The sequence below is a fragment of the Camelus dromedarius genome, chromosome 3 (genome assembly GCF_036321535.1).
Source record: "Camelus dromedarius isolate mCamDro1 chromosome 3, mCamDro1.pat, whole genome shotgun sequence".
Taxonomy (NCBI): Eukaryota; Metazoa; Chordata; class Mammalia; order Artiodactyla; family Camelidae; genus Camelus; species Camelus dromedarius.
This window is the reverse complement of record NC_087438.1, coordinates 84,819,521-84,847,358: the sequence shown is the minus strand read 5'-3', so window position 1 is coordinate 84,847,358 and position 27,838 is coordinate 84,819,521. Positions and strand designations below refer to the sequence as shown.

Sequence of the window (27,838 nt, the reverse complement as noted above, 5' to 3'; positions counted from 1 at the left end):
GGTGAAATAATCAAAATGCAGGTACTCTGTTTAGACTGAGATTAAGTAGACTCTTACTTAATGAATAGTTAGTATTTATTAAGTACATGCTATTGCTGAGAAATTCAAATCAATTATCGTAATAAACTGAAGGAGTACCTGAACAGATGTTATTATTACTTTCCATTTTCAAATAAGGAAACTAAATTTCAGAGAAAAATAACTTGCTCAAAGTCAATGAAGTAGATTCCTGAGCCAGAATTCAAAATGGCAGGCTAGAAGCATAACCGTATTTCTAACTACCCCATTGTACTCTCTCAACTGTACCACACTAGGTTCTACAAGAAACAACAAGGGCACAGAAGCATACAGAGTATTCAAAGCAGTAAGACAACTATAACGCAAAGTAACATTGGTAAGTACAATCTGAAAGGTACAAAGGGTTACTAGAGTCCTGCTGAGAGACTGAGAGGTCCCTTGCTTCTTTTTAGTTAGGAGACTAAAGAGGATATATGGAAGATAAGGACTCTACTCACTGGATAGGATTTAACCAACTGCTGGTAAAGTGGAAAAGGGTAACTCAGACAAGGTAACACCAACAGCACTGGGCCATAAATGACAGAGCAAGCTCACAAGACAGGGGCATCATTTGATAAAGCAAAAGGTAGGTGAAGGTAAGGGGTAAGATCAAGACAGGAAAAGTAGTTTGAGGCCAGATTTTGGATAATCTGGACTTTATCATGGTCACAAGATCTTGTGGGAGAGAGAGTACAAGTGAGAATGGAACAGATTTCAGAAATATAGTCAACTCAAGCTGGTCTTGGCAAAATAATGATACTGAAGTAATGTAACTGAAAACATAAGCACTTTCCTTTTTGTCTCAGTTACAAGAACCTGGGAAACATTTTTAACTGAAATTTAGAATCCAAGTTTGGTTGAAAAGCCTACTTCCATGCATGCACATGTACATTTATGTACACACACAAACCCACACACACTTACACACGTATATAGTGACATCTGAAATAAAGATCTAGGAAGTAAATACAGATTAAAATCAAGATAACTTGAGACTTGAATATGGAAGCAGTAAGAAGGCAATTTATTGTTCATTTTTGTTAAATTTTGTCTAATTTTTGTTTTATTAAACAGTTACATATACGTAAACTTAAAATAGAACCCCCCCGAACAGTTTATCCCACTAACTGACCTTAATTTAAAAAAAAATAATTTTCTGTGTATTAACATGTGGGCAGCTTCACCTTAACTGGCTTTAAATACAGTTTCCATTTGATCCAGTTAATTAAGAAAAATATTTAATATTATTTAACTCTTTGAGAATTAAAAAAAAGTATGTGACGAGAAAGGAAGATGAGGATTTTTAATTTCTTCATGAGCGTTAAAAGATTAGACAGCAAGCCACAACTTTCTTGTTTTGTACAATCTTCTACTCTCAGCCACTTCTGAAATTAACAGTTTGAAGAAATGAATTGTGTATACCAAAGGACTTCCTAGAATTCTATGTTAATGATCAGAACAGGAATCTTGAAAAGTTCATACACTTTCAAAGAAGAATGTTCACAGACATTTAACATTTTAAGAGGAAAAATCAGTTCAATCATAACGATTTAAGCTCTGGATCTGCTTACCTGTAAAATGAGGAAGTTGTACTAGACTAAGTTTCCTTCAGGCATTAAAGTGCTACCATTTGTTCCCAGTAGATATTCAGTACCCACCACCTGCAAAGCACTATGCTACAAAATCTTGCACTTAAATTGTACCTGTATTTGAGAGCAACACCTACTAGTCCCTTTTATTTAGCTTTGAATTCTTCACTAGATTTGGGATGGTAAATAACAAACAACTGTTGCACTTACTCTCCATTTCCAGTTCCATGAATGGCACTGTCTACATCTGCGCTGTCCAGTATCATAGCCACTAGCCATGTGTGATGACTTAAAATGTGGCTAGTCCAAATGGAGATGTGATGAAAGTGTAAAATACACACTGGATATCGAAGACTTAGTATGAAATGTTAAATGTTAAATAGAATGTTAACTATCACAATAATTTTTAATACACTGAATTACACATTAAAATATTTTGGAGCTACTGGATTAGATATTAAAATTAACTTTACCTGTTTCTTTTACTCTTTAAAATTTGGCTGTAGAAAATTTTTAATTATGTGTGTGGCTCACATTATATTTCTATTGGTTTAAACTCTAAGGACCTCATCCACAGATCACCATGACCTCTCTTTATGGCTTTGATTACAAAGTCAGAGTAATCAACAATTTTTCATACCACTCTTGCAATAATTCCCCTCTTGCTATTTCTGTGTCTGGCCAAACAGTTGCTTTCATTATAACTTAAAACCATATCCTTTATTATGAGAATTAGAAATGAAACTTACTTGATTCTAGATTTTGGATAAGGAAGGTAATGGTGATTCTGTCTTTTTTCAAAACTCTTAAGTAGAATATGTTATACAGAAAGATACTATATAACATTCACATTTCCTCACTAGTGGATATGGAAATGCATCCAAAAATCTCAAGCCAGTGACTGGACTTCCTTTTCACAGCTGTTATTTCCCTCCTATCAGCGACCTTTCTTCCTTTAAAACAGGATGACTTTTGCTCAGCCTAGGGTGTAGTTACTATTAATCAATTTCTGACTCTTGTTAAAATACGACTGCCCATGCAGGGAGCCATAAGAAAGTGAAGTAGCCATTTAGCTTTATAACTAGTCATATGCTTTAGGACAGAAAAATGGAAGTCTTTATAGTTCCCTTAGACATTAAGAAGCATTTCTTAAAGGAATATAATCTTTCTCTACTCATCTGAGTTCCTTCCTTTAAGGAAACCTGACTTGTTAAGAGGCTTATTTATTTTATTCTAAAACCATTTATGAAACTTTGTACAACAAACTTTGAAAACTTTACTATACCTAAATAATAAAATAAAAAGGTTTAAAGAACAGCAACAATGAAGCAAGAGTATTTTGAGGCTAGTATAAATATATATCTATGTATAAAATAAGATGGATAGTTGAAAATACCTTATCAAAAAATACAATCAAAAACTTAATTCTTTTATGTTTAGAAATTACATTTTTACACATTAATTTTGCTTTTGCCTTGCTTTACTTTATTAATAAAAAGTTTGGATTAGAATTTGACTTTCTAATAGACTAATATTAATATCAAAGTTTGATATTTCAAACAACATATTTTAAAGTAGAAAGGCACTTCAGGAATCAGTTTTATACCCTTGTATCATAGATGAGATGTAAGTGATACGCCCAAAGTCACACAGCTACTGACTGATAGAAGACTGAACACAAGTATGTTAACTTCAAGTTCAGCTTGTTCCACTGTATTATGCTGTCCTTCTTTAACTTTTATCTGCTTAAAGAAAAAAAAAAATTAAATTCAGACCTATAAAACTAAAAGATTATCAGCATATTAATGCTCTCATTGTTCTATTTATTTGAAATGAAAGTATTTTAGTAATACGAAGAGATATGAAGATTGATGGGTGTTTCAACTTGATCATGTCCGAAAATATTTATTATTTTATTTTGAGGTACTGAATGGTCTTACAAATGAACCAGAGCAGAATGGGAGATTTGGACTTTGAATAACTAAGTTATTATCGTATGTGTAAAATGAATCTCTGAAAGTAATATAACTATGTACTTAATACTAAACATCACTACAGTGAAATTCTCTCCAGTAAGCCTTTACTTTGCTCAATATTAATGGGACAAGATAGGATCTGATATATATTAATATGAGTTACTCATTTCTCAAAAGTATCTAAGCTACCTTCAACAGAAACAACACAGAAGACTGTACTATTTCTACTTCAGTTTCTTCTTAAGATAGCAAACATTATTTTGCATCTTCTAGGATTTTTTTTTCCTTTTCAATTAATCAAGGCTTTATTTTAAACCTATTGTGTGTCAGGTATTCTTCTAGACTTCAGGATCATAAATATGAACAATACCTACAAGAGGCTTAAAAATTCCAACTAAAGTAAGTGGAAGCAAACATATCTTAAGGAAACTCTGATATGTTAACTGTATCCAGCAAGCTGCTAAAGAGGACTCAGTTACACATATGTCTTACTCTTTTGGAAGGGAGATGTAGATGTTAAGCCTGAGAAGATCATCTTTAAGAATTATTTTCTAAAAATGAAAATAACTGATGCCAATCATAGCTTATACTTTCATCCACATTAAGGATTATATAACTGCCATCTAAACAGGATACAAAAATAGGTGAGATGGCTGCTGAAGACAAATTTCATTTTACTTCAAGTTTGCTTTGCACTATCCTGACGGTTATTCACCAAACTGCAGGGTGTTTTAGCACAGCCCCAATCTTTGTCATAGATGATCTACTTCTAGTTTAAAATGAAAAATCAAAGGAAAGGCAAGGAATAAATTAAATATATGCAGTCTTACACTTTGAAAATAATAAAGGATGAGCAAAATCCATAGGACTTGTAACAGAAGCACATAAGTCCGTCTTTTTCAAATTCTTAAATTGGGTACTTATAATAGGGACGGATAAAAACAAGCAAAGATAATTATTCTCTCCTTACTCTTAATTCTTACTCTAAAATTACTCAAAAATTTACTTACTCAAAAATTCTACTCCTTACTCAAGACAAGAGCATTCCCCAAAGTTGAACCAACAGATAAATGTTCTTTGGTTTATGAAGGTTTCATAAAAAGAAAACTTAATTAAGCTTCATTTATCATTTAATAGTGAAAGACTTCAGTTTTTTCTGTCAATCAAAAAAATTAATGGATCAGAGCATCACTTATATACATCAAGAAGAAAAAGTTTCTTCCTATTAAAAATGTTTTTAAAAGATCTCTAGTATGTTTACATACCCAAATAATTGGTTACTAATACTTCACAAGGAATATCATTTTATTACTGTAATCACAAAATCTTAATTTCTATACAGGAATGTGTAAGTGAACATTAATCAATGCATTGATAATTCACTTCATAAAGAGGGTGAACACACTACAGAACATACTGTAAAGAAAAAATATTGTAAAATTTTCTGGCCTTGCAGTGCACTTTTTAGTGCAAGTATTTAAGACACAATAGTGTTCAATTCAGCAAAGTATTGCAGAATGTCATGCCACAGTCCACTTAATTCAGAGGGTCAGGACATGCAGCTTGTAATAAAATGTCAGAATATATATTTATAAAAAACCACATGTAATTCATAAAATATATAGTGGTTTATTTAGATGGTTTTAAATGATTTCACTGTGGAATTCTGCATAACTGGAACAAACATCCAAGATCTTCTGAACAGGAATAATCTTCTTGCTAGGCAATGGCTTTGGCTTCAGGTAGAAATGCCTCCCAGTATTTTATCAGCTGTGGATGATAATAAAAATAAAAATTCTCATAACCTTTTTGTCATTTATATAATATATACTGTGAAGCACTAGAAAAAAATATATACAAATAGCTAACAGTGAATAACATTTACTAAAGTTTGGTTCTTAAAGGGATCATTTTAATTCCCTTATATGAAGTTTGTCAATATAATTCATGTATAAATTATTTTAAAATACTAATTACTCCTGGCGAATTTCAGGTTTTGATGTAAAAAAATGTAATTATAAAAATACCTAAAAACTTAAGACCTTTTTAACTTATGCAAAATTGTATATATGGAAGCTGTATAAGATTACCTTAAATAATAAACGTGTAATGAGCTTTTCCAATATAAAGTGGTATCATCTCCTAATTCATAAGATATTCACATTTTAGGTATTGCTAGCCAAAAAAAATGAGAAGAAAGGAGGAAGAAAAGAAAATTCAAACAGGAAAGGGAAAAGAGGCTGGGAAGGAATTAGCTGCCAGTCTTTCCTGGATAGTCCAGAGAATAGAACAGACTGGCGTACAAACTAACATGTTTAAAACAATTCCTATAAAAATAAGCTTATATAACTTATTTTTTTCTATTTAAAAAACATCTAAGTATATGAACTAAGTATTTAAAATACAAAACAAATATAATTTGAAGATATAATGTCATCACCTAATTAAAAAATATAATCTATTATATATTATATAGACAAGTTTCTAATCCACATATTTTTAAATGAACTGGAGGAAGAAACTGTTCTATTCAAGATATTAAATAGTCTGATCTAGTACTCAAATTTATATTAAAATATACAGAAAAAAACTTCTATTATCTTGTTACAAACTTTTTTAAAAAATTTTTTTAATTTTATAATTTAAAAATTTTATTTTTGGACAGAGGTATAATTAGGCTTTTTAAAAAATTTATTTACTTATTTATTGTTTTAATGGAGGTACTGGGGATTGAGCCAGGACCTGAAGCAAGCAAAGCAAGCACTCTGCCATTGAGCTATACACTCCCCATCCCTAGACTTCTTTCTTTTATGTAACATTAAAACCCATGGTCTTCTAATTAAAGAGACAAATGCCACTTGTGGCATACAATCAACACCAACCCCACACAAACTAAAGCAAACATCAAAACAATATTTAAAAAAAAAAAAACCTTTAAAATTTGGTTTCCAGTTTAAGTTCTATCTGTTATGGAAGAGAAGTACTTACTAAAAGAATGTACTCAAACAGCTATGATCAATACAGAAACAAAACTGGGAAGGTAGAGAAAAAGGGAAAAGTAGTCCAGAATGTCTCTCACAGCCTAAAATTGGGAAAAGGGTCTCTCTCCTAATGTTTAGAAGGAGTAGAGGCAAAAAAGACCTGAGAATTTCCAATTACTTTAACTACCATTTTTCCCTTTGCTGTCTTTGGTTTTCTCTACTATTTATTAACCCTCAAGTTTAAACGCTCATTTCACTAATTGTAAGTTATAAAAAATTACCTTACCTGTTGTTGTGTTTGTACTAACGATTCTAAGTACTTGATAATAACAGTTTTAAAATCTTTCACTCGTTCTTTCTGTTAAAGTACAATACATGGAAAAAAAGGTCCATTAGTACAAAACTAAACTTGATTTTACCACAAAAATCACAGCAAAATGTGATCACGTTGTTAAGAAAAGTATAAAATTATTATACTTGCCTCAAATCTTCCCACTTCTTTTCGAATCGTTTTAGAGATCTGTTCAAAATCTCTTTCTCCTTGTTGCACTTTTGCCTCCCACTAATAAAAACAAACAAAAGGTACAAATTTTTATTCTTGTCTGGGAAAAAATTACAGAACTAGCTGTCATCACTACTCATTTAATTTAATGTAATGCCTAAAAATCCTAGAAGTTCAATACAGGCAAAACCCACTTTGGCATCATTCAAACCTGTATGTAACTTTCTAGTAGCAGAAATGCGTAACAGTTTAATTTCTATCAATATGTCATTGTCAGATTTAATCAAGATTAGGATAGTCTAGTTCTAACTAAACTACAATCTCCACACCTTAATTTAGATTAAAAGATTTTGAGTATAAAATTCACTACCAAATAATTTAGCAGTATTAGTGTAATTTTCTCATTTCTTTGTATCTCTAAAGTACTTAAAAATATATCAGCAATATTCTGCTAATTTCAAGAATACATTTTCATCATAATTTATATGCTCATGGAAGTAATTAGAAAAATTATATGACAAACATTTAAAAAACATTTTTATAATGGTGAGATGTCCAGATTTAAAAAAAAAAAAGTGCAATTATGATCTACTGAACACCTATCAGTAATTAAGTACAGAAACAATGAACAGTGTGATTAGTGACCAATGGAACAGCTAAAATAAAATAACTGAAGACTAAGCAATGAAATGATATTTTTCCCACTATGTAAACCAAAACACTGGTACATACTCTTCAAAGAGCAGGTACATTTATTTTAAGTAATATAAAGGTTATCCTACCTCTTCAATTTCCTTATTGAAGCATGGCAAAAAAAGTGTATAAATTATAATAAACTTATACAAATTTACTAAAATACCATATGTAATACATATATATGGGGGATAATGTTGCCTGGACAGCTAAATGTGGGACAAGTCTATCTCTAAAACCATTTTTAGGCACAAAATAAGTAATTATCTGAAATCAAATTAACCATCTCAAAAGAAATATGTAATTATTAATTCAAGGTTAATTTAAATCTTTTCCTCATAGGCATCTTTATCCATTCTATAATTTGGTGGAAGTAACAAAGGGCTCTGAAGACTTTAATGATGATCAAAATGTTAAAAGTAATTCTAAAACAGTTCATAAAATTATTTAAAAAAATAGCTAAGCGTTGAATGGTTCAGAAAAAAATTTATGAAAAATTATGCATATATGAATGACTCATGGAAAATTTGGGTAAGGAGATAAAAAAAGCATTTTAATTAATCACCTCTCTTATTTCATTTTTAGCTTGCTGTATTTTATCTGGTTTGTTAGCAACCATCATTTTTGCTTCAGTTTCACGTTTTTTGAGCAAAGTAATTTGAGCATCTTCCCATTTCTGCCAGCACTTCATTCGATGGTCAAACACACCCTGTAAGTGAATAATAACATAGTACTATTAACTGGGAATTAACATTGAAATACTTTCATTATGCTAGAGGTGCTGTAATATTGAAAACACTAAGATCAACTACTTAAAGGTTGTTCTAATATAGTGAAATACTGAAAATAAGCATGTTTATATCAGAGAAAATAAATTTCTATATTCATTTGCTTAAAAACCAAAAAACCTGTGATTAGATTAAATAGAATAGCTCAGAATAAAGAAAAAACTATGTACCAAATCCATTTCACTAGCCTTTAGGGTTTAAAATGTGGCCTCTAAGAAGGTTTCTAACAGAATTTTATGCTTTGAAGAAAGATGCCTTTAATAGGAAAATGCTGGTGTCATATCTACATTGGAAGTTTTCCTACTAAAACATAAAAAGTAGATTTAAGTGCTGGAAATATGCCACAAATTGAAGAAAAAAGGAAACGGGAAAAGCCATAAGATATCAGAAAGTAAGTAAAAATGTGATGGAAGAGATCACCAATTGCAAATAAATAAAAGGCAAAGCAATGTAAAGGTATAACAAAATGAGAGGGGGAGTTCTACACAAGATGAAAAGGGCAAATAGATTTATGTATGTACTATGCAGAACTAAATGAAGAAATAGACAAAAAGACCATAGAAGAACAATTCAACCAAGTCCATTACTTCTTTCCAGGGGTTTGGCCAAGCAAGAGCAAGTGAATGGAGGGAAGAGATGAAATACGAACATAAGACAGTCATAAGAAATTTCATGAAAAAAACTGATGAATAGGATGGAATACAATAATAATCCCTTTTCTAGCTTGATGTTGGGGATATATTCATATTATTTTAGTACTTACTAACTAAACAAATGAAGTAAGCATTAATAACTTGGTGAAACAATTATTTTCATGTACTCCAAGTAAAGAGCTTTTGGATCAAGAAATGGTAAATTAATACATGTTCTTATAGAAACCTGATGAAGAGGCATGCATGTAGATAGTGTATTTTTTCAAATGCAGGCTTTCGAATAAAACAAATTTGGATTCAAACACTAGTTTTGTTACTGTATGATCTTGGGTAAATTCATTTAAATTCCATAATCCACAGTTCTTCTAAATGTAAAAGAGGGAAAAGGAGATCTAGATTTATGGACTGAAAATAAAATGAAAAGTATATAGCAGAGTGACTTAACCTAGTGGATGTTTAAATAATTAGTAGGGACTATTATGGATTACTTCTAAATAACAGATACATATAAATGCAGGTGACTAACTCCAGATTTCTACTAAAAGTGCAAATAATAACTTGGATAGTATTTCTAAAAACCATAATTGGACTGCATTTATATTATGCAGCATATTTCAAAAATGTGGGCAATAACATCAAAAACTCCAAATCAATAGAGACTTCTTAAAGACTGTGCATATTTTAATTAACCAGGACAACAGATATGCCTGGGCAAACTGGTAAGTTAAAGCACTCTATCTATAGACATTTAAATCCACCTAACTAGATTTAATTTGTCATCTCATGTAATTTCTTTTCTTACATTAGTAGTAACTCTTAGTGTCCACTCTGTTGCTTTTCTTGTATTTAAAAGACCATATTCCCCATGAAACATTTCTCATTATGAATCAATTTAGCTTCAGCCAATTCGATCTGGACCAAAATCACAAAAGTAATACATCCAACAAAAATATATTCGGAAAAAGTCACTATCATTTAAAACAAGTAAATAATCTCTGCACCTCACCTCCGACACATACACAAATTTAAAAAGTAATTTAAGATTCTAGGCCTAGTTTCCCTTTAAAGGAACAGGGCCATATCTACTCTTCATTTATAAATTCCCCCATTCAATAACAATTTGATTATTTAAAATATGTATCAATATAGGGCAAAAGTGAACCAAAAATGCCCTTTAATTTCAATATTTTCTTAAGTTCTTAATATATATCAACTGGCATTTTCAGTGATATACTAACTTAAACTAATTTGGTCCCTGCTCAGTTTACTATCTCATAATATCTCAGAACCATCACATGTTTATTGTGGTATAGATGTAGGAGCTACGATAAAGGAAAAACTACTAAAGTCAAGTTATTTCAGGGAAAAAAAAAACTCCGTAAGAATTAGCTTTTCCTTCATTTTCCTACCCTTGTAACATAAGAATATTAAAAAAAAAAAGAATAAAAACCATAATAGATCACCTAAAAATGCTATCCTTAAGAATCAAATCATAACTTAAAGTATGCCTCTGCACATTAAGATACTAATCCACTCTGGCAGGACTAGCTTCTTCTATAAGATGGATATGCTTACAATGATGATCCACTCTGGCCTCCACCCCTTGCCAATTTATGGTATACGTATGTATGCAAACTAGTCTAGGTTAGACAAGTCTGCAGTTGTGGAGCAGTTTTCTTGGCCTACCAGGAAATTTGAGGCTGCAATTTTAATTTAATTAATACTATATTCTAATTCATTGAATCTGAAAGTATGCTGCAGCCAAATAATGAAGATTTTAAATTTCTCAGGGAATCCATCTACTGTTTTTTTTAATTAATTCTTTTTTTTTAATTGAAGTATAATCTGTTTACAATGTTGTGTTCACTTCTGGTGTACATCATAGTGATTCAGTTTATTTATGTACACATACACACATATATATTCCTTTTTATATTTTTTTCATTATAGGCAATTATAAGATATTGAATACAGTTCTCTGCACTATACAGTAGAACTTGTTTAAAAATTCTTCTAATATATTTCATAAATCTGGATTTCCTGTAAGAATTCCTAAAGAATTCAAGTGCTAAAAACATTGAAAACTATTACCCTCAATCTATGACCCTACTCTAGTGGTTCACAGAAGGCCAATACATGAGAATGCGTGTAAAAAGTTTACCACTTAATATGATAAAAAGTGGAGTCTCATATGTTAGGGGCTGTACAAAAGAAGGAAACAAGTTTCTGAGCTACAAGATCAGGCCTGGGCAATATTTTGGCTGGGTGATCCTTATCTCTTTTTTTAGGGCCCAATTTCTGTTGTTTTCAGCCCCTCTACTTTGGCTCTAAACTCTAATGTCCAAAGTACTCCTAGTTTCTAAATAATCATCCACTTTGAAAAGTCTTCTCAATATGGATAAAATAAAGGCCTAAGTAGTATTAAATAGCTATTAGAAATCAGTAAGACAGAAATATCAAAAGAAAACTGGATGAAGGACACGTTCGTAGAAAACAGTATGTAGACACCGTTCATAGAAAAAAGAAATGCAAATGGCTTACCATTTGTAAAGATGCTTAAATTCATAATAACTAAAGAAATTAAAACTTATACAAAAAAGATACCTTCATCATAGGGTGGGAGAAGAAGGAACACATATATTGGTGGTAGTACAAAGAATATGTATAATCTCTTCAAATAGTAATATGGCAATGCTTATTGAAATTTAAAATTCATACACTCTTCGGCCAAGGAATTCTACTCTAGGCATTTCATGCCTGAAGAGTTATTAACAAAATACTTAATATTTAAGATTGGACTCATCATATAATTCAAGGTACATCTATATGCTAGATGATGGAATACAATGCAACCATTAAAAAGAATGCAACACATATTTACATAAGTTGCTAAAGAGACGTCTTTAAAATGGAGCAGGTGAAAAAAGCAGGCCAAGAACAGTGCATATAGTATACTACTTTTTCAAGAAGGATGGAAGAGATGAAGGGAGAGAAAACGGGGGTGAGAAAGAAAGAAAGAGAAATAGAAAATTAGCTTCATAAATATCCATAGCTAAATCTATAGAGACACACAGAATATAATTGTATTTGACCAAGGGAAGAGAGACTAGAGGTTTTAGGTAGAAAAGAAATTTACTTTTTTTGGCTATTAGAACTGTTATGTGCTTTTATTACTTTTTCAAATACAAATGAATTAGTTAAAAAAAAAAAAAAAAAAAGACCACAAAAATTCCCTGTCATCATCCTACTCCATAATTTCTCAACTTTTTAATGAAGTTTCCCTGGCTAGATTTTAGGAGAAAAATCAGTCTGAAAGAGCTTAACTTATCTTAAAGTATAACTTCACTATAGCTCTTTAATTATCTTTTAGTCAATCAATCACTAATTCATTATTTCCCAAAGTGTGTTCCATATATCTAAAAAGATATTAGTTGGAAAAGAATTCCTGTTCATATGAATTTGGAAGCCTCTGGACTGAACAAACCTAAATGTCTTGTTTTATATTTTACTCCTCGACAGTTCTGAGTTTTTCATGTGCATGCCGAACCTACAAGACAGGGATACTGCATACATTATCTCCAAAACTCAGTTGACTGTGGTATATCCTTTGGTGTCAGTGAAAACATTCTGGGAAACATGAATATAACTGTAATTTCATGGAATGTAAAAATAGAGCAAGAAGGTTCATACAGTATGAGAAAACCTGTTTTTGAGAGATCAGCAACCATTACACAGAAAGGCCAATTCAGTAGGGGAGCGTTTTTCCAGGTTAGTTCTTCTCAGCAGGTCCTACTTCTCACAGACAGTGCCTAGTTTCCCTTTTCGAACCCAAAGGGTTTTTGGAGGTGTTACACTTTTTCATAACAGCTCTCAGGTAACAGAGAAACAGGAACCATTATCTATAAACTGGATTTCTGTATATCACGTGTTGCCTATGTATAACGCAGTACACTCTGGTATCTGCTATCTTTATTGTTAGTATCTTTAAATAACTGAAAAGAAAAATTAACCACCAGGAATATAAACAGTAATATCTTAGTAAATACAAGCAAAATTGGTATTTTAGCCAAACCTAAGAAAACACCATACTAAAGTGCTAAGAACCTTCTAGTAATAACTGTTATCATTGCTAGAGAACAGAATCATCTATAATAAGCAGTGTATCAGTGTTCTGATTGTAGATGAATACAAATTTGATCATACTTTAGCTGAAAAAATTTTGCATAAAAAAGCAAGGAACAAGGTCTCATTAAATTTCTAGATGTTTAAATTCAAGGTAAACTTCCAGTTCCCTCACACATCATAACTAAAGTTCATAACAGTAATTCAAGGACACCATAAGATCTTAAAAAGTATATTCTAAAACATGTTATAGATAAATTAAGTTTAGTTTAATTGTCTGAATATTGGAGGTACTTGTAGAATACTAATTTTTATTAGTTAACTGGATTACTTTCCTAACTATTCAGAAAACAACACTGTTCACCCTTAAACATTACCACTAGGTAACACAATTTTTATCTAATCTAATCCTAGCTCATCTATAAGTACATGGTAACTATACATTCTGGTATATATACAGAATGTTAGCTTACAGTCCAAACTCAAGCTAAAGTCACCGTTAAATATTCATTCAACAATCAGTTCTGCTTTTGTCCTGCTTCTTATTGTAACTTTACTAATGCTAAGAGAGTTCAATGGGTAGTTTCAGTTCATGCTAGAAAGAGTAATAAACGCTATCAGTAGCAAACTTCTATTTTTATATGTAAATATAGAAGTAAATGTGCATTGGTTTTACCTTACTTGGCATTCCTAAGATCTCTTAAAAACATCAATTCTGTCTACTGTACTGTCTAAGTCATAGGGGAAGAAAATATTAAACTGTGAATAATCATCTTGAAGTCATTTTATATGTACTAGTACAGTATGTAATTTTTACACACTTAAATGTATGCCTAATTGGAAACCATATTCTTCTAAGCAATACACTGAAGTGAGAAGAATTCAGGGAAGATTATAAAATAAGTCTTACTTTCACTGCAGCAATAAGACGAATGTAGTCACTAAGCAGTTCTGAAAACATATAGAAGTCAGCAAAAGCTTGTTCTTGATGTAACTGGTCTATCTTCTCCTCAACCTCTGCAAGCTGAGACAAAGCTCTAGATAGAGCAGTATGATCCTCAGAATTACCTAACATGGCAGCACTTTTAGCAAAGGCAGCTGTGTTGGCTGAAAGTTCTGAAATAAAAAAAGTATTCACTTTTAGTGTTCACTAGTAAAGTTTTTAAATACTGCATTTTTTTTTTTTTTTTTACTTTTTCTCTAAATCTTATCCACAAATTGTTAAGGTACTTTAAAGTAATTAACATAAAAAAACCAGTCATTAAAATGCCTTGGGCATAAATGTCAACTGCTCAGAGCTCTACTGAGAACTAAAAAGAGCCACTGCCTATACTCCCAGGGGATGAACTATGTTTAATAATTTCATATAATGATCTGCCTCCCTTTTTCCCCCTAAAGCGCTCACTCTTTCTCTATTTCTAAAAAAGACAAAAAATACATTTTCCACATGGAAAGCACTGGGAACACTCACAATTGATTTATACTACAATATTTGGCCTTTAAATATTTATATATCATTGAAAATATGTCTATAATTTTTGATGAGAATACTACTTAGCTCACAGAAGGAAAGCAAGGTAAAATTGTACATACAATTCATGTAAATCTTTAATTCTCTGTGTGCAACAAGAATGCTTAGTAAAATATTAAGAATTTCCAAAAAGATTTTAAAATGTGATCATTTCAGATACATCAAATACAGAGAAACAGATTCAATGACTAACAATTACATTGCCTGGATTGCTCTGTTGCTCTGTATTACATAAAGTTCTCTGAAAGAACCATAAAACACTCCCTACAGAGAAATAATACAAACAGCAAAAATTGTTACACTACTTTTAATAATAAATGTATTAGTAGATTTCTGTAACTATTTTATTACAATATATTGCCAGTAATGGCACATACTAAATTACTTATCAGGTACTTTAGAAAGGTGATATTAAAAGCCATACATATATTCTTTAAAAATAAAGCAAAACCAAAAGAACCTCACCATAGAATTAAAAAATTACAATTCAAATTTTCTATGAATTTTTAACACTCCACCCACTCCATGTCTTTAAATATGGAGGTTCAAAAATAAATACTTCAGAGTTTTCTAGGAAGTATAGGCACAAAATAAACATTCTAAAGAAAAATTTCAAATGTCAATTTTTGAACCTCATTCTTTAATTATAATAAAAATTACCAATAAGAATCTTCATTCATTCATTAAATGTTTAACAAAGAGTTAATCAAGTGAACAGTTTTAACTCTAAAATTCAAAATATACTTTTATAAGCTCAAGATTTTTCTACTTCTAAATCAGAAGTTAGATTAAAATAGAACAAAAAATGTTAAAGTTGAAACAGAAATTCTCTTAAACTATTGTTTTCTCTTTTTAATAATAACTTCAGACTATACATTTAATACAATTTAAACAAAATATCTGAATTAACTTATGGTGTTAAACACATAAATAAGACAAACCTTTTCTATGACAGACCAAGGCTTCAACACTGGCATGAAGTTTCCTAAGTTGCTGATCCAGATTTTCAAACTGCTGCTGCTTTTCTTCAAACCACTGAGGAAAAAAAATGAAAAATGCAGCTAACTTAGCCAGAACAAACCACTGTAAATTAGGTTACCAATAGCAAACTACATTCCTTGTTTTAAAGCAACAAATTAACCATGTATAACCATAGTGGTCAACTGATGTGTTGAGAACTAAACTCAATAAGCAAATTAATATCCTATTTTATACTTGTACAGCTTTAAATGCAATTGTTGGGCTCATTAATTCATCTCATTATTCAAGTCGAAAAATCAGCTCTTACTGCATCCGATTCATTCATCTTGATTGTCATTTTGTTGACAGCGTCGGCAGCCTTGTTCACCATCCTCAATATTCCTGCTCCACTCAGAGCCTGTGTATTAACTGCTCTAGGCAGCTGGAATTGAATGACAAATAAGGGCAAACAAACCGGTTAAAAGCCTAGAGGTTTAACTGGCCACAAAAGAGAATGCCCTAATACCCACCCCCCCAAAAAAAAGACAAGGAAAAAAAAGGTGGTTTTATTTTCTTCACTCTCATACAATTCAATAGTGAGATCTAATTTCTCAAATACACTACTTGTACATTCTCAAAGGAAAACTTAAAAAATAGACTTTCCATTTGTTTTTCTTTTGCACGTTTACATTTAGATGGAACAACACTCTGTTTGTCAAAATATATTAAGAAATTGCCAAGCACCTTAACACTGGCCACCTGTTTGGCAGTAGAAATAAACTGCTTACAAGGAAAGAAGAAAGTCTAGAGAAAAATCTCCTTATGCTCAGTTAGGACTGTGCGGTTTTGAATTTTTTAACAATTCAAGAAATGTTTAAAAACAAAAAATTCAAGTAAATTAAAAAAAAAAATCTCAACCAGTAACAAACAGAACTATAACCTGTTAAGAGGGCAAAATGTGCCAAACATAAGGAGCAGCATGGTTATAATGGTTATAACTGAAGCTCTTTCGAGTAACAAATTTGCATCTCAAAACTTTAATGAGACTATTAGAACGTAGACAAACACACATTCAACCATCTCTAAAATGAGGTCTGAATAAACATATTTCATCACATGCCTAATCAACAACTTAGGGCATTCATTATTAGACTATTTATAAGCCATTCTTTTAAATCTGGTTTTAAATTTTCAAGACAGGGACTGAGGAACCTATAATTATTAATGAGAAGAAGATATTTTGCTAGTAGTTTAGTTAAGTAATTAATTAGAGCCAATTAAATTACTAAGCAAAAAAAATCATTGCTTTATTACATCTATTAATGCAACTGTTTACTGAACACCTATTCTTATATAAATGATAATACTGAATCATAAATAATGAGAACATTTACATACAAAACTTTTAAGGAGAAATAATACCTCTGAACTTTCCAAGAACTGCCTTAAATCTGGATCCTGTAGTAAAGTTGGATGTTTTACTGTTCTTTGAAGATATCTAGGATTTGAGAATAAAACGCTCCTTTATTTATCAGTAGTATCTTACTTTAAATCTTATTTCAACAAAAGGATAAAAATCTAAAAATTAAAAAAAAACAGGTAAAAAGATATTTTGCCTGCCTCCACTAATTATTCAGAATCTTACACCAATTTAATGAATAAAAACTGTATTCATCGTTTGAAAATTCGTAATTATGTAAAAAGGGACATGACAGAGGATGGGGTAAGGACAGGAAGAAGTTAAATGACTTACCAAACTTCTTATTGCAAAGCATCAGATTTACAAAAGGGTATATTCATGAGTTTGTTAAATAATTTTATCTTTGGGTCAGTATGTTCCCAGTTATTACTATATATATCCTAGTAAAACACATATTCCAGTCAATTAGTTTTTTTACCACTATTATTACCAAAATGAAGAATATCCTACTAATTTTTTTTCCTTGCCAGCAGATTTAAATTATCAAATCAATTTTGGTCCTTATTTGACAAGAACTAAATTTTCTTTAATACTTCTGTTTTTAAGGTTTTGCTATTTTTGATTAATGTCTTCCTTATATAACACCACATAAAATAAAAATAAAAGTAAAGAAAAACATCATTATTAAATCATTATCAGCCCAACTTTAGTCATTTTTCTTTACTAAAAAACCCACCTCTGACACGTATAGTAAATTACCAATCATTCTTTCATAAAAAAGAAAAGGTCTATTTCATGATTCTTGTTTACTTAACTATTCTCATTTTTAAAAAAATTACTCTTTTCCCAGATTAATGATTACATGCAGTAATATTTCAATTATAGTACTTTCTCTAACAGTTAGTAGGTATTACTAAATGCAGATACTATTTCGGCAGAAGAAATATAGTCAGTAATTTCTTCTATGTCTTTACAAGATTATAAAATATGCCTAAAATAAAGTGATTACCTTCTCTAAAATCATGCAATATATAATGGTTAAAATGACTCCTTAAGTTAAATGGTTAAAACGACTGCTTTAAAACTTCTGCTTTTATATATTTAAAAAATATACACTATATTATACTTCATTAGCCCACAGAAGTAGTTACTATATTAGAAACAGAGCATTTCATAGATATGTGCAGTATAATCCACTGTGGTTTAAAAAAATATTTGCTACATATATTCTAAAGCTAAAAAAAAGAGATGCAGTAGGAACACTAATCCTCTAAGCCTGAGAAATGTTAGTATTTTCCCACTGGAATTTTACTTACAATTTTATCACTGAAGTTCTCCAGTACTATTAGGTAAGTTATTTAGTTGTTTCAACTGTGTGCTGCTTAAAGCAGTTTGCACAAGTTGTACACACAACAGCTGGTAAATAGCAAGCACTTGGGCATTTGTAAAATGAACAAGCAGGGAGGAAGACAAAACATCAAGTACCCAACCTTTAAGAAATATTCTAATATTTCAAAACAAAATGGAAATACTACCATATTCTAAAATAGCTTTTTAAAGTGGGTTCTGCAGAATACTACTCTCATGCAAAATTCCATGAAAAAGATTGGTTCTTCAATAAAGAAAGCATGAAATATATACATATTCCTTTCTTTAAGATGCATAATGAACAGCAGCAGTACATTAAGCACTGGGAGAAGCCTTGCAGAAAATAAACCCGGTTTACCTTTGTTAAACCTTACATTAATAAAACTCAATTTACTATAGATTTCCTTTTTTCACCCTAGTACATACCAGAATTCTGAGGACTCAATTTTGGAAAATGATATTCTAGAAGATGACAGTAAAACTTAAGGATTACATAAAACGAAGAGCACTTAACCACTCAAAAAAAGGTATTAAGCTTACACAATGTTAAAATTAAGTAAAGCAACATAAAATGGATTTTAAATTAACAACTATTTGTAAATATACATCAATTCAGAATTAAGGTCAGAGAGGATTGTAGATATACAATGGAAGGAGAAGAAAAAGAGGAAAAGAATGTAGGAAGAAGACATGAACAGAGCTACAGGGAGAAGCAGACACACTGAGGGAAGACAGAAATGGGAGATGCAATGGAACTGATGAAAAGTAAGTATCAAACTTAACAAGAGTTGTTTTCTGAGATTTGCTCTAAGGAAGGGCTACTGATATATTTATAATCACTTATGGCTTTCAAGATCCTATTTACATATCAAAACTAAAGCAAAATAAAGCACGTTATACAAAATGCTTCAGAGGAAGAGAGTTAAAGATATTTCTCTTGCTTAGAACTCAAACACATGTGCTAACAATGAGAGACTAGAAAGACAGAAAACAGCCTGGGTCTTTGATGACATTCATTTGTTCATTTAACAAATATTTATTGAGCACTTACTGCATGTCAGTTACTGTTCTGAGTACTCAGAATGTATCAGTGGATATAAGAGAACAAAATTCCTTCCCCAGTGGAGCTTTCATTTTATTAAGAAAAGACGGCCATAAACATATAAATTACGTAGTATGTGACAAAGTGGCAAATGCTGTGGAAAATGAAAGGACAAGTAGAGAAGGGACAAGTAAATGGGATCAAGGGTGTAAGGTGTGGTTGGTGACGATTTAAACAGAACAGGTCAGAGTGAAACTAATGATCAAAATAGGCTTCACTGGGAAGGTGATATTTCAATGTCTGAACTTGAAAGAGGCAAGGTAAGTAGCCAAGCAGCTACCCAAGAACAAAAGCTTTCTAGGCAGTAGGAAGGCGGAGGGAAAAAAATCTTAAGGTAGGAAAATACCTGGGATCTTTGAGGAGCAGCAAAAAGATGAGTGTGCCCTAGAGCAGAGTGATCAAGGAGGATATGAGATCAAATAAGTAAGAGTGAGCAGTGCATATCACATAAGATTTCATAGGTGATTGTAAGGACTCTGGCTTTTATTGAGTGAAACTGGAGGACTGGGTGAATGGGGGGTGGGAATATGATCTGATTTATTTTTTAAAAGGACCAGTCTGGCTGCTCTATTAAAAAAAAAAAAAAAGAGCTGAGGTACAAGAATGGAAACAGGGAGACCAATCAGAAACCTACTGCAGTTAATTTAGGCATTTGGACTAGTAGTAGATGGGTGAAAGATGTTGTCCATATATTAGAAGAATGAAATAGGATTTCCTGATGGATTTGATAATCCTAAACATCAGCCTATCTCGAAACTTCCTGATACGGAAGAGTAGATTACTCAGTCTGCACTGTTTACGCTATGCCAGTTCTGTTTTTAGGTGCTTGGCATTAACACAATCCTAAATGATACACTTGTATTTTAGAGAAAAGGAACAATGCATTTAAGTTAAATAACTTGCTCAAGGCCTTACAGATAGTGTGTAGTGAAGTGCAGGCTTCAACACAGAAAGGATTCTAAATCATTACACACTGTATCCTGCTACTTTACATTTCTCACCTAAAAAATAAACATAATATGCTCCTAAGATAAGAAGTACTCTCAAGAAAATCAAGTGAGTGATCTTTGGGATACTTAGAAGTAGTTTCTGCTTACTTTACTTGGCATCAGGAGTACTTGGGTTCTTAACCACTCCCTTTCTCTTCCTGTATTTTAATACTAATGTTTATCTTTTTGTTCAAGAAAGTCATTTGGAGTCTCTAAGTTGAACAAACAAGTAAATATATAAATGAATACTACAAAGTATACAAAAGAAATATTTCCCTGACCTGCCAGATCCACACATATGCCTATCTAATGTTTAAAATTTTAAGAAATCCCACAGAAAAATCACTTTAAAAAAATCATTCCTTTGCTTCTACACTTTTTCACCTATATTTTCTACAGTCATCTTTTCTAATGTAAGATAAACTCGTAGTACACTGTTTCTTTTTTCCTCACTACTGCAAATTCCACTAAGGTAGTATTTAACAAGTAACATTTACTAGTAAAGAAACTATCTTCATATACACACTAGGTCACAAGATTCAACACTTCCTCAAAATTCTCAATGTTACATACTGAACCAAGGTATGGCTTAAGTACTATGCAATGCACCCAAGTTGCAAGAAAGGTGAATGTAGAATCAAATTATATGTCCTTGGTACAATAAATCTTCATTAAGTTCCTTATCAAGCATGCCATCCGAAATATTTCAATTTTACTCATAGAAAAACAGGACTGGAAAGGTTTTTCAAAAGGTCATGGTTACACATTCAGGAAGGACTAAGCAAAATCAAGGCAGTACATTATCTACCTTTATTCTTAAAAATATTCTATGACCTTTCACAACAGAATCAATTCTAATGTCTAAACTAAACTTCTGTTGATGCAATTTAAATCCTTTTCCTAAATAACTGCTGATTTTCACAATCTCATCTTTTTAAGTCTTCTCTGATACAAGATTTTAAGCCACACACCAGCTTTTCTTATTGCAAATTGTTCAAACCCGACTTTACTGTAGCATTTTCTCGAAAGTAAAACAATTTACTACTAAAATCCAGAAATACGTTACCTTTAAAAATAGTTTTAAAAAATAATTTGTGCTCTATAGATATATTTACTCCCATTTAAAATCTGTCCTACCCACCTCAACCACTAATTTTAAGCCAAGAGAGAAAATAAAACAAAGAACAAAGAAGCAGATTCAATTAAGATAACAAACAAAATTCAATTAAAATAACAAACAAAAATTTATAAAATTAGAAAACGTTTTAAGTCTAGGTAATTACCAACTTATGTCCTAAAAGTTGGTCTTTAAAGATAGTTTTAAACTTGTTTTCTCACATTTTCAGCATAGCAAACAAGGAATAAATGTTAAGATTCTGGGAATAGGAATTCATCCCACGTATCTCCCTTTTAGTAAGCCACAATGAACATAAGTCTTCAAAGCTATAGGAGATGTGTTGAGTCAAGTAGACTAAAGAAAGATACTGCATACATATGCATTGTATACATACATACTGTCCGTGTGTGTGTGTATACACAAATATCAGCCTTTAAGTATGCATGCAATCAACTTAAGCAATGACTAATACTTTTGTATACTTAAGTCAAAATTAACTATACAGAATTGAAGGAGGGAGCACAAACCTAATTTTCATTGTATTTATTAATATTCCAATATTACTTAGTAACAATTCAAAAGAAAAATTAATTTAGATGAAAATAGGTGCTACCTTTGTTAGACAGACTATTCATGAGAATAAAAACAGAACAAATATACAGTATTGTGTTTTTGAAAACAGCAATTTTCTTAATAAAACCTTAAAGCACTCAATAAGAGTCATCAAGTGGTACTCTGAAAAATTTAATACTTAAAATATACTTTTGCCACTAAATGCAATTAAACTTATATTACTGAAGTAAAAACATGAGAGTAATAAAGTAGGGCTGATCAGAATTACCTTTCAAGAGCTGCTCTCCGTTTTTCTACAAATTCTGTGGATGATGAATCTTCTTTACCCACTTTGACCTTGGTCATGCCTTTGAAAAAATTTGAAACTCTTGATGATTTTCTATTACTGTGAAACATCCTCTTACAATCATTTCTGTATAATTTAAAATATAGTTTAAATTTGAACTAAATTAAAAAGCTCCTAAATCTGTAACCAGTATCATACTTTTGAGAAATGAAAACTCACAATATATTAATATCTGTTTGGCAAGTACTTATTTATAATATAAGTTATAAGAGAGAACAGATAAAGCTGAGGTTGAGTGAGCTGTGTCTGTAGTTTTCTGACCTGCAACTGCCTGGATTCCTTATCTGTTATATATTACACTCAGTAAATTAAAATGTGTTTTCATTTCTTATGAACAACAATTACTGTTCTTTACTTCAAGGACTAGAAAAATAAAAGTAAGTTTAATCCATGAATATGCTAAATATTTCTTTTGCTGCAGATTCTAAGAACATAGAATTCTTATTTATTTATCATAGCTGGTTTTAAAACAGTTGAAATAATGAGCTCTTTCATAGAGACACTGGAAACTCTTCAAATTTAAAAAATAAAAATCATGTAATTATTCCTTTTTGGCAACTTCAATTTTAACACTAATATCAGATTGCAGATTTTCCTTTTTTTCCTGTTCTTTTTAATTTAAAAATTAGATTCTGTAGAAATGAAGTACTGACACATGCTACAACATGGATGAACACTGAAAATATTATACTAAGTGACAGAGGCTTGTCACAAAGGACCATACAGTATATGATTCTCTTTACAGAAAATGTCCAGAATAGGAAAATCTATAGAGAAAAAGGCAAAAAAATGGTATCAATAATAAATAATTTATGATAAACTTAAGTTCATTATATAGACAATGGGAGGCCAAAAGATACCACTGCAACAGTTCAGAGAACAGCAAAATAACATTATTAACTAGATTAGCAATTGTCAAAGTATGGTCAGGATATCCAGATTTCTGATACCCTTTTGATGAAGGATGGAAGGTACACACAAAAATCTATTTTCATGATAATACTAAGTTGTTATTTTTATCTTTCTTACTATTATTCCATGAGACCTCAGTGGAGTTTCACAAAGATTATACAATATGTTATATCACAACAGATAGAGTGCATAAGCAGGCATGAGCTATTTTATATATTTTATAAACAACAGCTATTTTCTATTTAGCAAGAAATTTTGCAAAAATGTAAAAAAAAGCTAAAGCAAGCCTCTCTTATCATTAAAGTTCTTTGTCTTACAAAAATTATTTTCACAAAAATTTTATTTACAGGTAGTGAGCATATTATTTTTAAATAAACAGAATTTTAAAAAATTCTCATATAATAAGTATCAATAGATATAACCCACTAAAGCAAAAATTCTTTGGTGTCCTCAATAATTTGAATAATATGAGGGGTCCTGAGACCAAAAAGCTGAATAACTGCACTAGATTTCTGAATTTAAAAAAAGAGAAAGAACATAATAAATTCATGTAAATACAGTAGGTTTCAAAATCCTAAAGGAAACTGATAAAACTGCTTTTCAAATCAAATGCTTAAAAAAGTAAAATTAGTAATTTAAATATCAGTAAAATTCATTTAAAATATTTTTCAGGGTAATCTTATGTAAATAAAACCCTATGACTTTCTGAAAAGACTGGAAAAGATACTACAAAATTTTAAGAGATGACAGATGTCTTTTAATGGTGGGACAATGGAAGTTCCGCTCCTCTTTTGTAATCTGCATATTTTTAACTAAGTAAGCCTTTATTACCTGTATAAGTAGAAATGTTTTTTAAATGTTAAGTTGAGGTACATAATAAACAGATGAGTTTAAATAGTTTCTATGTGAGCAAGGCTAGATCAAATCTTCTTTTTTGTACAATGTATAGCTGAGCACAAAACACCTCCATCCCTTAGAAAAATGTAAATATGCTAATAATATTAAATATCCTCTAAGTGTTAATTACTAATAAGATATGCTAACAACTCTAAAAGGGTTTTCAATTGCTTTCACCTCGGCAAACTCTGACCCAATATTTAACATCACTGTATTATATAAATCAAAATCCTCAGGTGATAAAAAAATAAAACTACTAGCTATACATTCTTCAATTGGTGAATGACTATCATAAATAGAACATTTAAATTCAGTATCTTTAGACACTGAGATGTCATGACAGTAAATGACCATGGAATATACAAATCTATAGTTCAAATCGACTAGTAACAAAAATCAGTTTTTTTTGATTCATACTTACCTACTATACTCTTTTCTGGAGCTGGTGGTACAATATAACCGACGTGTAAATACTTGCTTGCTAACTTGCTATGCAAACCAAGGAAGTCACTGAATCTTCTTTTAACTGAAAATTCACTCTTGCTGAACATGGAAAGAGAAGTCTACAAGTAAAGAAGAAGTATTTCAAATTTTGAATACTAAACAATTATTTAGAAGTTAATGTAACATGTAACTGTGAACATGCATATATATAACATACACACTGGTCTACTCTGCAAGAAAAGTAGAGTAGCTAACTAATTTGATACAAAGATTTCTATCCAAAAAACCTTCAAATCACAGATGTTTTTTACAGAAACTTAAGAGGACAGGAAATGTTTGCTTTATTCCACCTTTGACTCATCTCACTGACTCTATCCATATTTATGCCAATGATTCTTAACTCCTTACATCTGACCCAGATCTCCTCTGAGCTTCAGTCTATATATTAAGCCAGCATTTGCGGGGGGGGAGGTAATTAGGAGTCCAATATATTGAAATGCCAAAGGGAAGCCACCACTTAAGTCTCACTGCCACCTCAAATTCACCATATTTCCCCCTGCTCAAACGTTAAGTTCCATGAATGAAGGGCACTTCTCTGTTTTGTTTACAACTATACTCTAATGCTTGGAAAACAGCCTGATCCCATGGTGTTTAATAAAGAAGTATCCGCTCAGTGAATTAACAAATCTCACCCCACAATGTGTTCCTCCCCTTGTGTTGCCTTTTCTCCAGAAGCACTCCAACAACTACAGTTCTTAGGCATCCCTCCTCCCTAAGTCCTTACATCCAAGCTCTATTGACTGTACCTCCTATGTAACTCAAGCTGTTTATTTTGCTCACCCCCAGAACCAATTTCTTAGTATAAAGTACTACTTTTCACAGCTAGGACTTTATAGATTCTCTCTTTTTTTTTAAGATTTGAAGGCCTACAATCTTTTTAAGAATTGCAATGGCCTCTTAACTGGAAATCCTGACCTTTAATTTGACCCTCCCAATTCATACTGAGTCAGAGAGATCTTTCTAAAACAAAAATCTAATTGTGCCATACTCTTGTTTGAACCTCCTCAATGGTCTCCTACTTCTGTCTAGATTAGATCCTTTCATGCATACTCTCGGAGGATATTCTACTTACCAAACTATTCACAACTCATTTTAACTATTTACTTATATGCAGTCTTTTCTGGATCTTTGTAAAGACAGAGATCACTTACACTTAATAATCATAGCATTCTCACACTACATATAGTGAGGGCTCAATATTTTTTTAAAAGAGCAAAAGACTCACTTTTGTTGTTACTCTATACGCCATGTAAGCATTCATGCCATCACCTATAAGAAAAGCCAAACAACACTTTGAAAAATCAGAAGCTTAACCACACATACACACACAAAAGGTAACTATGTGAGGTAATATGCTAACTTCACTTCAGTAATCATTTCATAATGTGTACATGTATTAACTTATCACATTGTACATCCTAAATATACACATTTTTATTTGTCAATTATACCTCAATAAAGTTGGAAAAAAAAAAAGCTGCCACAGGTTTAAAAATAAAAGCACCATTTTAATATTGTAACAATGCATTTAGTTAAGAAAAACAACACATTAACAACCAAGCTAATTATCAAACAGAAGCATGCACAAAATGTAATAAATATCGACTCACCAACTTTCTCTGGATCTGATACACCAATTTCTATATCAAAAACATCTCCATTTGCTTCTTCTTCAATCTAGGAAAGCATTTTTTTTTGGTGTTAAAGACTCTAATTTATATTACAGTCATAACACTAAAAACTGTAATTTTTACTATTTATCTTTTATTAGGGTCTCTGTCATGACAAACAATTTAAAAAATCACTCAACACTCCATTTCTGAAAAATAAAAGCTGTCTCACTTCCTGACTATGTAGAAAACACACACAAAGACAACAGGAAAAGGACCACTGGGAGAAGTAACAGAAAATCTTCCATTCCCCCAGCTTCTTAGATGTAGACAAAAGTTTTACTCTTCTGTAGGGATACTGTGGAATTTTTTTGTTTTACATACTCAATCTTCAGATTATTAAGATAATTAACTCCTTAACTATTTTTAATATTAGTATTTTTCAAAGTTGCATCTCTTTTCTTTAAAAACCAGGAGGTGGCCATTATTTTTGCCAGTAGAACCCTATGTACTTACAGAAATTACTATACTTATAAGCAACTTTAGCATCATGATTTCTCTAATTACCTAGTAAACACATGTTCTTCTTGAAGCCAATGAAATCATCATAAATCTCACAGAAAAAAGAAGTAGGAAATATTATAATCCTATGAAACTACAAAGTAGTACTTTTTATGCCACTATAAATAAGCTATCCTTATTAATAGCAGTTCCAAAGAAACGTTTTGTTATTCTCAAGATGCAGCACAGAAATTACATCTTGCAAATTTTAAAATCAGTATTGTCTAAGACTATCTAAGAGAAAAGTGCATTCTTCTAATGATAATTTTTTTAAGGTAGCCCTCTTATACAGAATTTTTAAAAGTAAGCCTCATTTGAATTGTAACATTCATAAAGTATATAAATCCTAGGTATATAGCTTAGTTACTTTTTCAAAGTAAACACATCTTTGTAACCAGAACCTAGAATAAGAAAAGACACTATCATTATATCCTGGAAGGCTCTCATGCTTTCTCTCTGCTCACAACACATCCTCTACTCTGCCAACACGATTACTAACAGTGATTACATGGCTTTGATCAAATAAAATTACTCAAGATATCACTTGATTGTGTTTAAGTTTTCAAAGTACTTTCAGACATTTTATT

The 27,838-nt window shown here is 31.1% G+C and overlaps 1 protein-coding gene across 1 annotated transcript in view; it reads right to left on the bottom strand.

Moving 5' to 3' along the window:
• Positions 1–1,058: 1,058 nt before the first annotated feature.
• SNX2 (sorting nexin 2) overlaps positions 1,059–27,838 on the bottom strand; it is a 53,267-nt gene continuing 26,487 nt past the window's right edge. Inside the window, exons 4-15 of the mRNA XM_010998816.3 lie at positions 26,691–26,757; positions 26,306–26,349; positions 24,998–25,139; positions 22,690–22,768; positions 17,275–17,350; positions 16,181–16,294; positions 15,834–15,927; positions 14,272–14,477; positions 8,364–8,507; positions 7,085–7,165; positions 6,890–6,961; positions 1,059–5,392 (exon numbers count right to left, since the gene is read on the bottom strand). Coding sequence (XP_010997118.1) covers positions 5,342–5,392; positions 6,890–6,961; positions 7,085–7,165; positions 8,364–8,507; positions 14,272–14,477; positions 15,834–15,927; positions 16,181–16,294; positions 17,275–17,350; positions 22,690–22,768; positions 24,998–25,139; positions 26,306–26,349; positions 26,691–26,757 — 1,170 coding nt within the window. The 3' untranslated portion in view covers positions 1,059–5,341. The remainder of the gene's footprint in view (positions 5,393–6,889; positions 6,962–7,084; positions 7,166–8,363; positions 8,508–14,271; positions 14,478–15,833; positions 15,928–16,180; positions 16,295–17,274; positions 17,351–22,689; positions 22,769–24,997; positions 25,140–26,305; positions 26,350–26,690; positions 26,758–27,838) is intronic.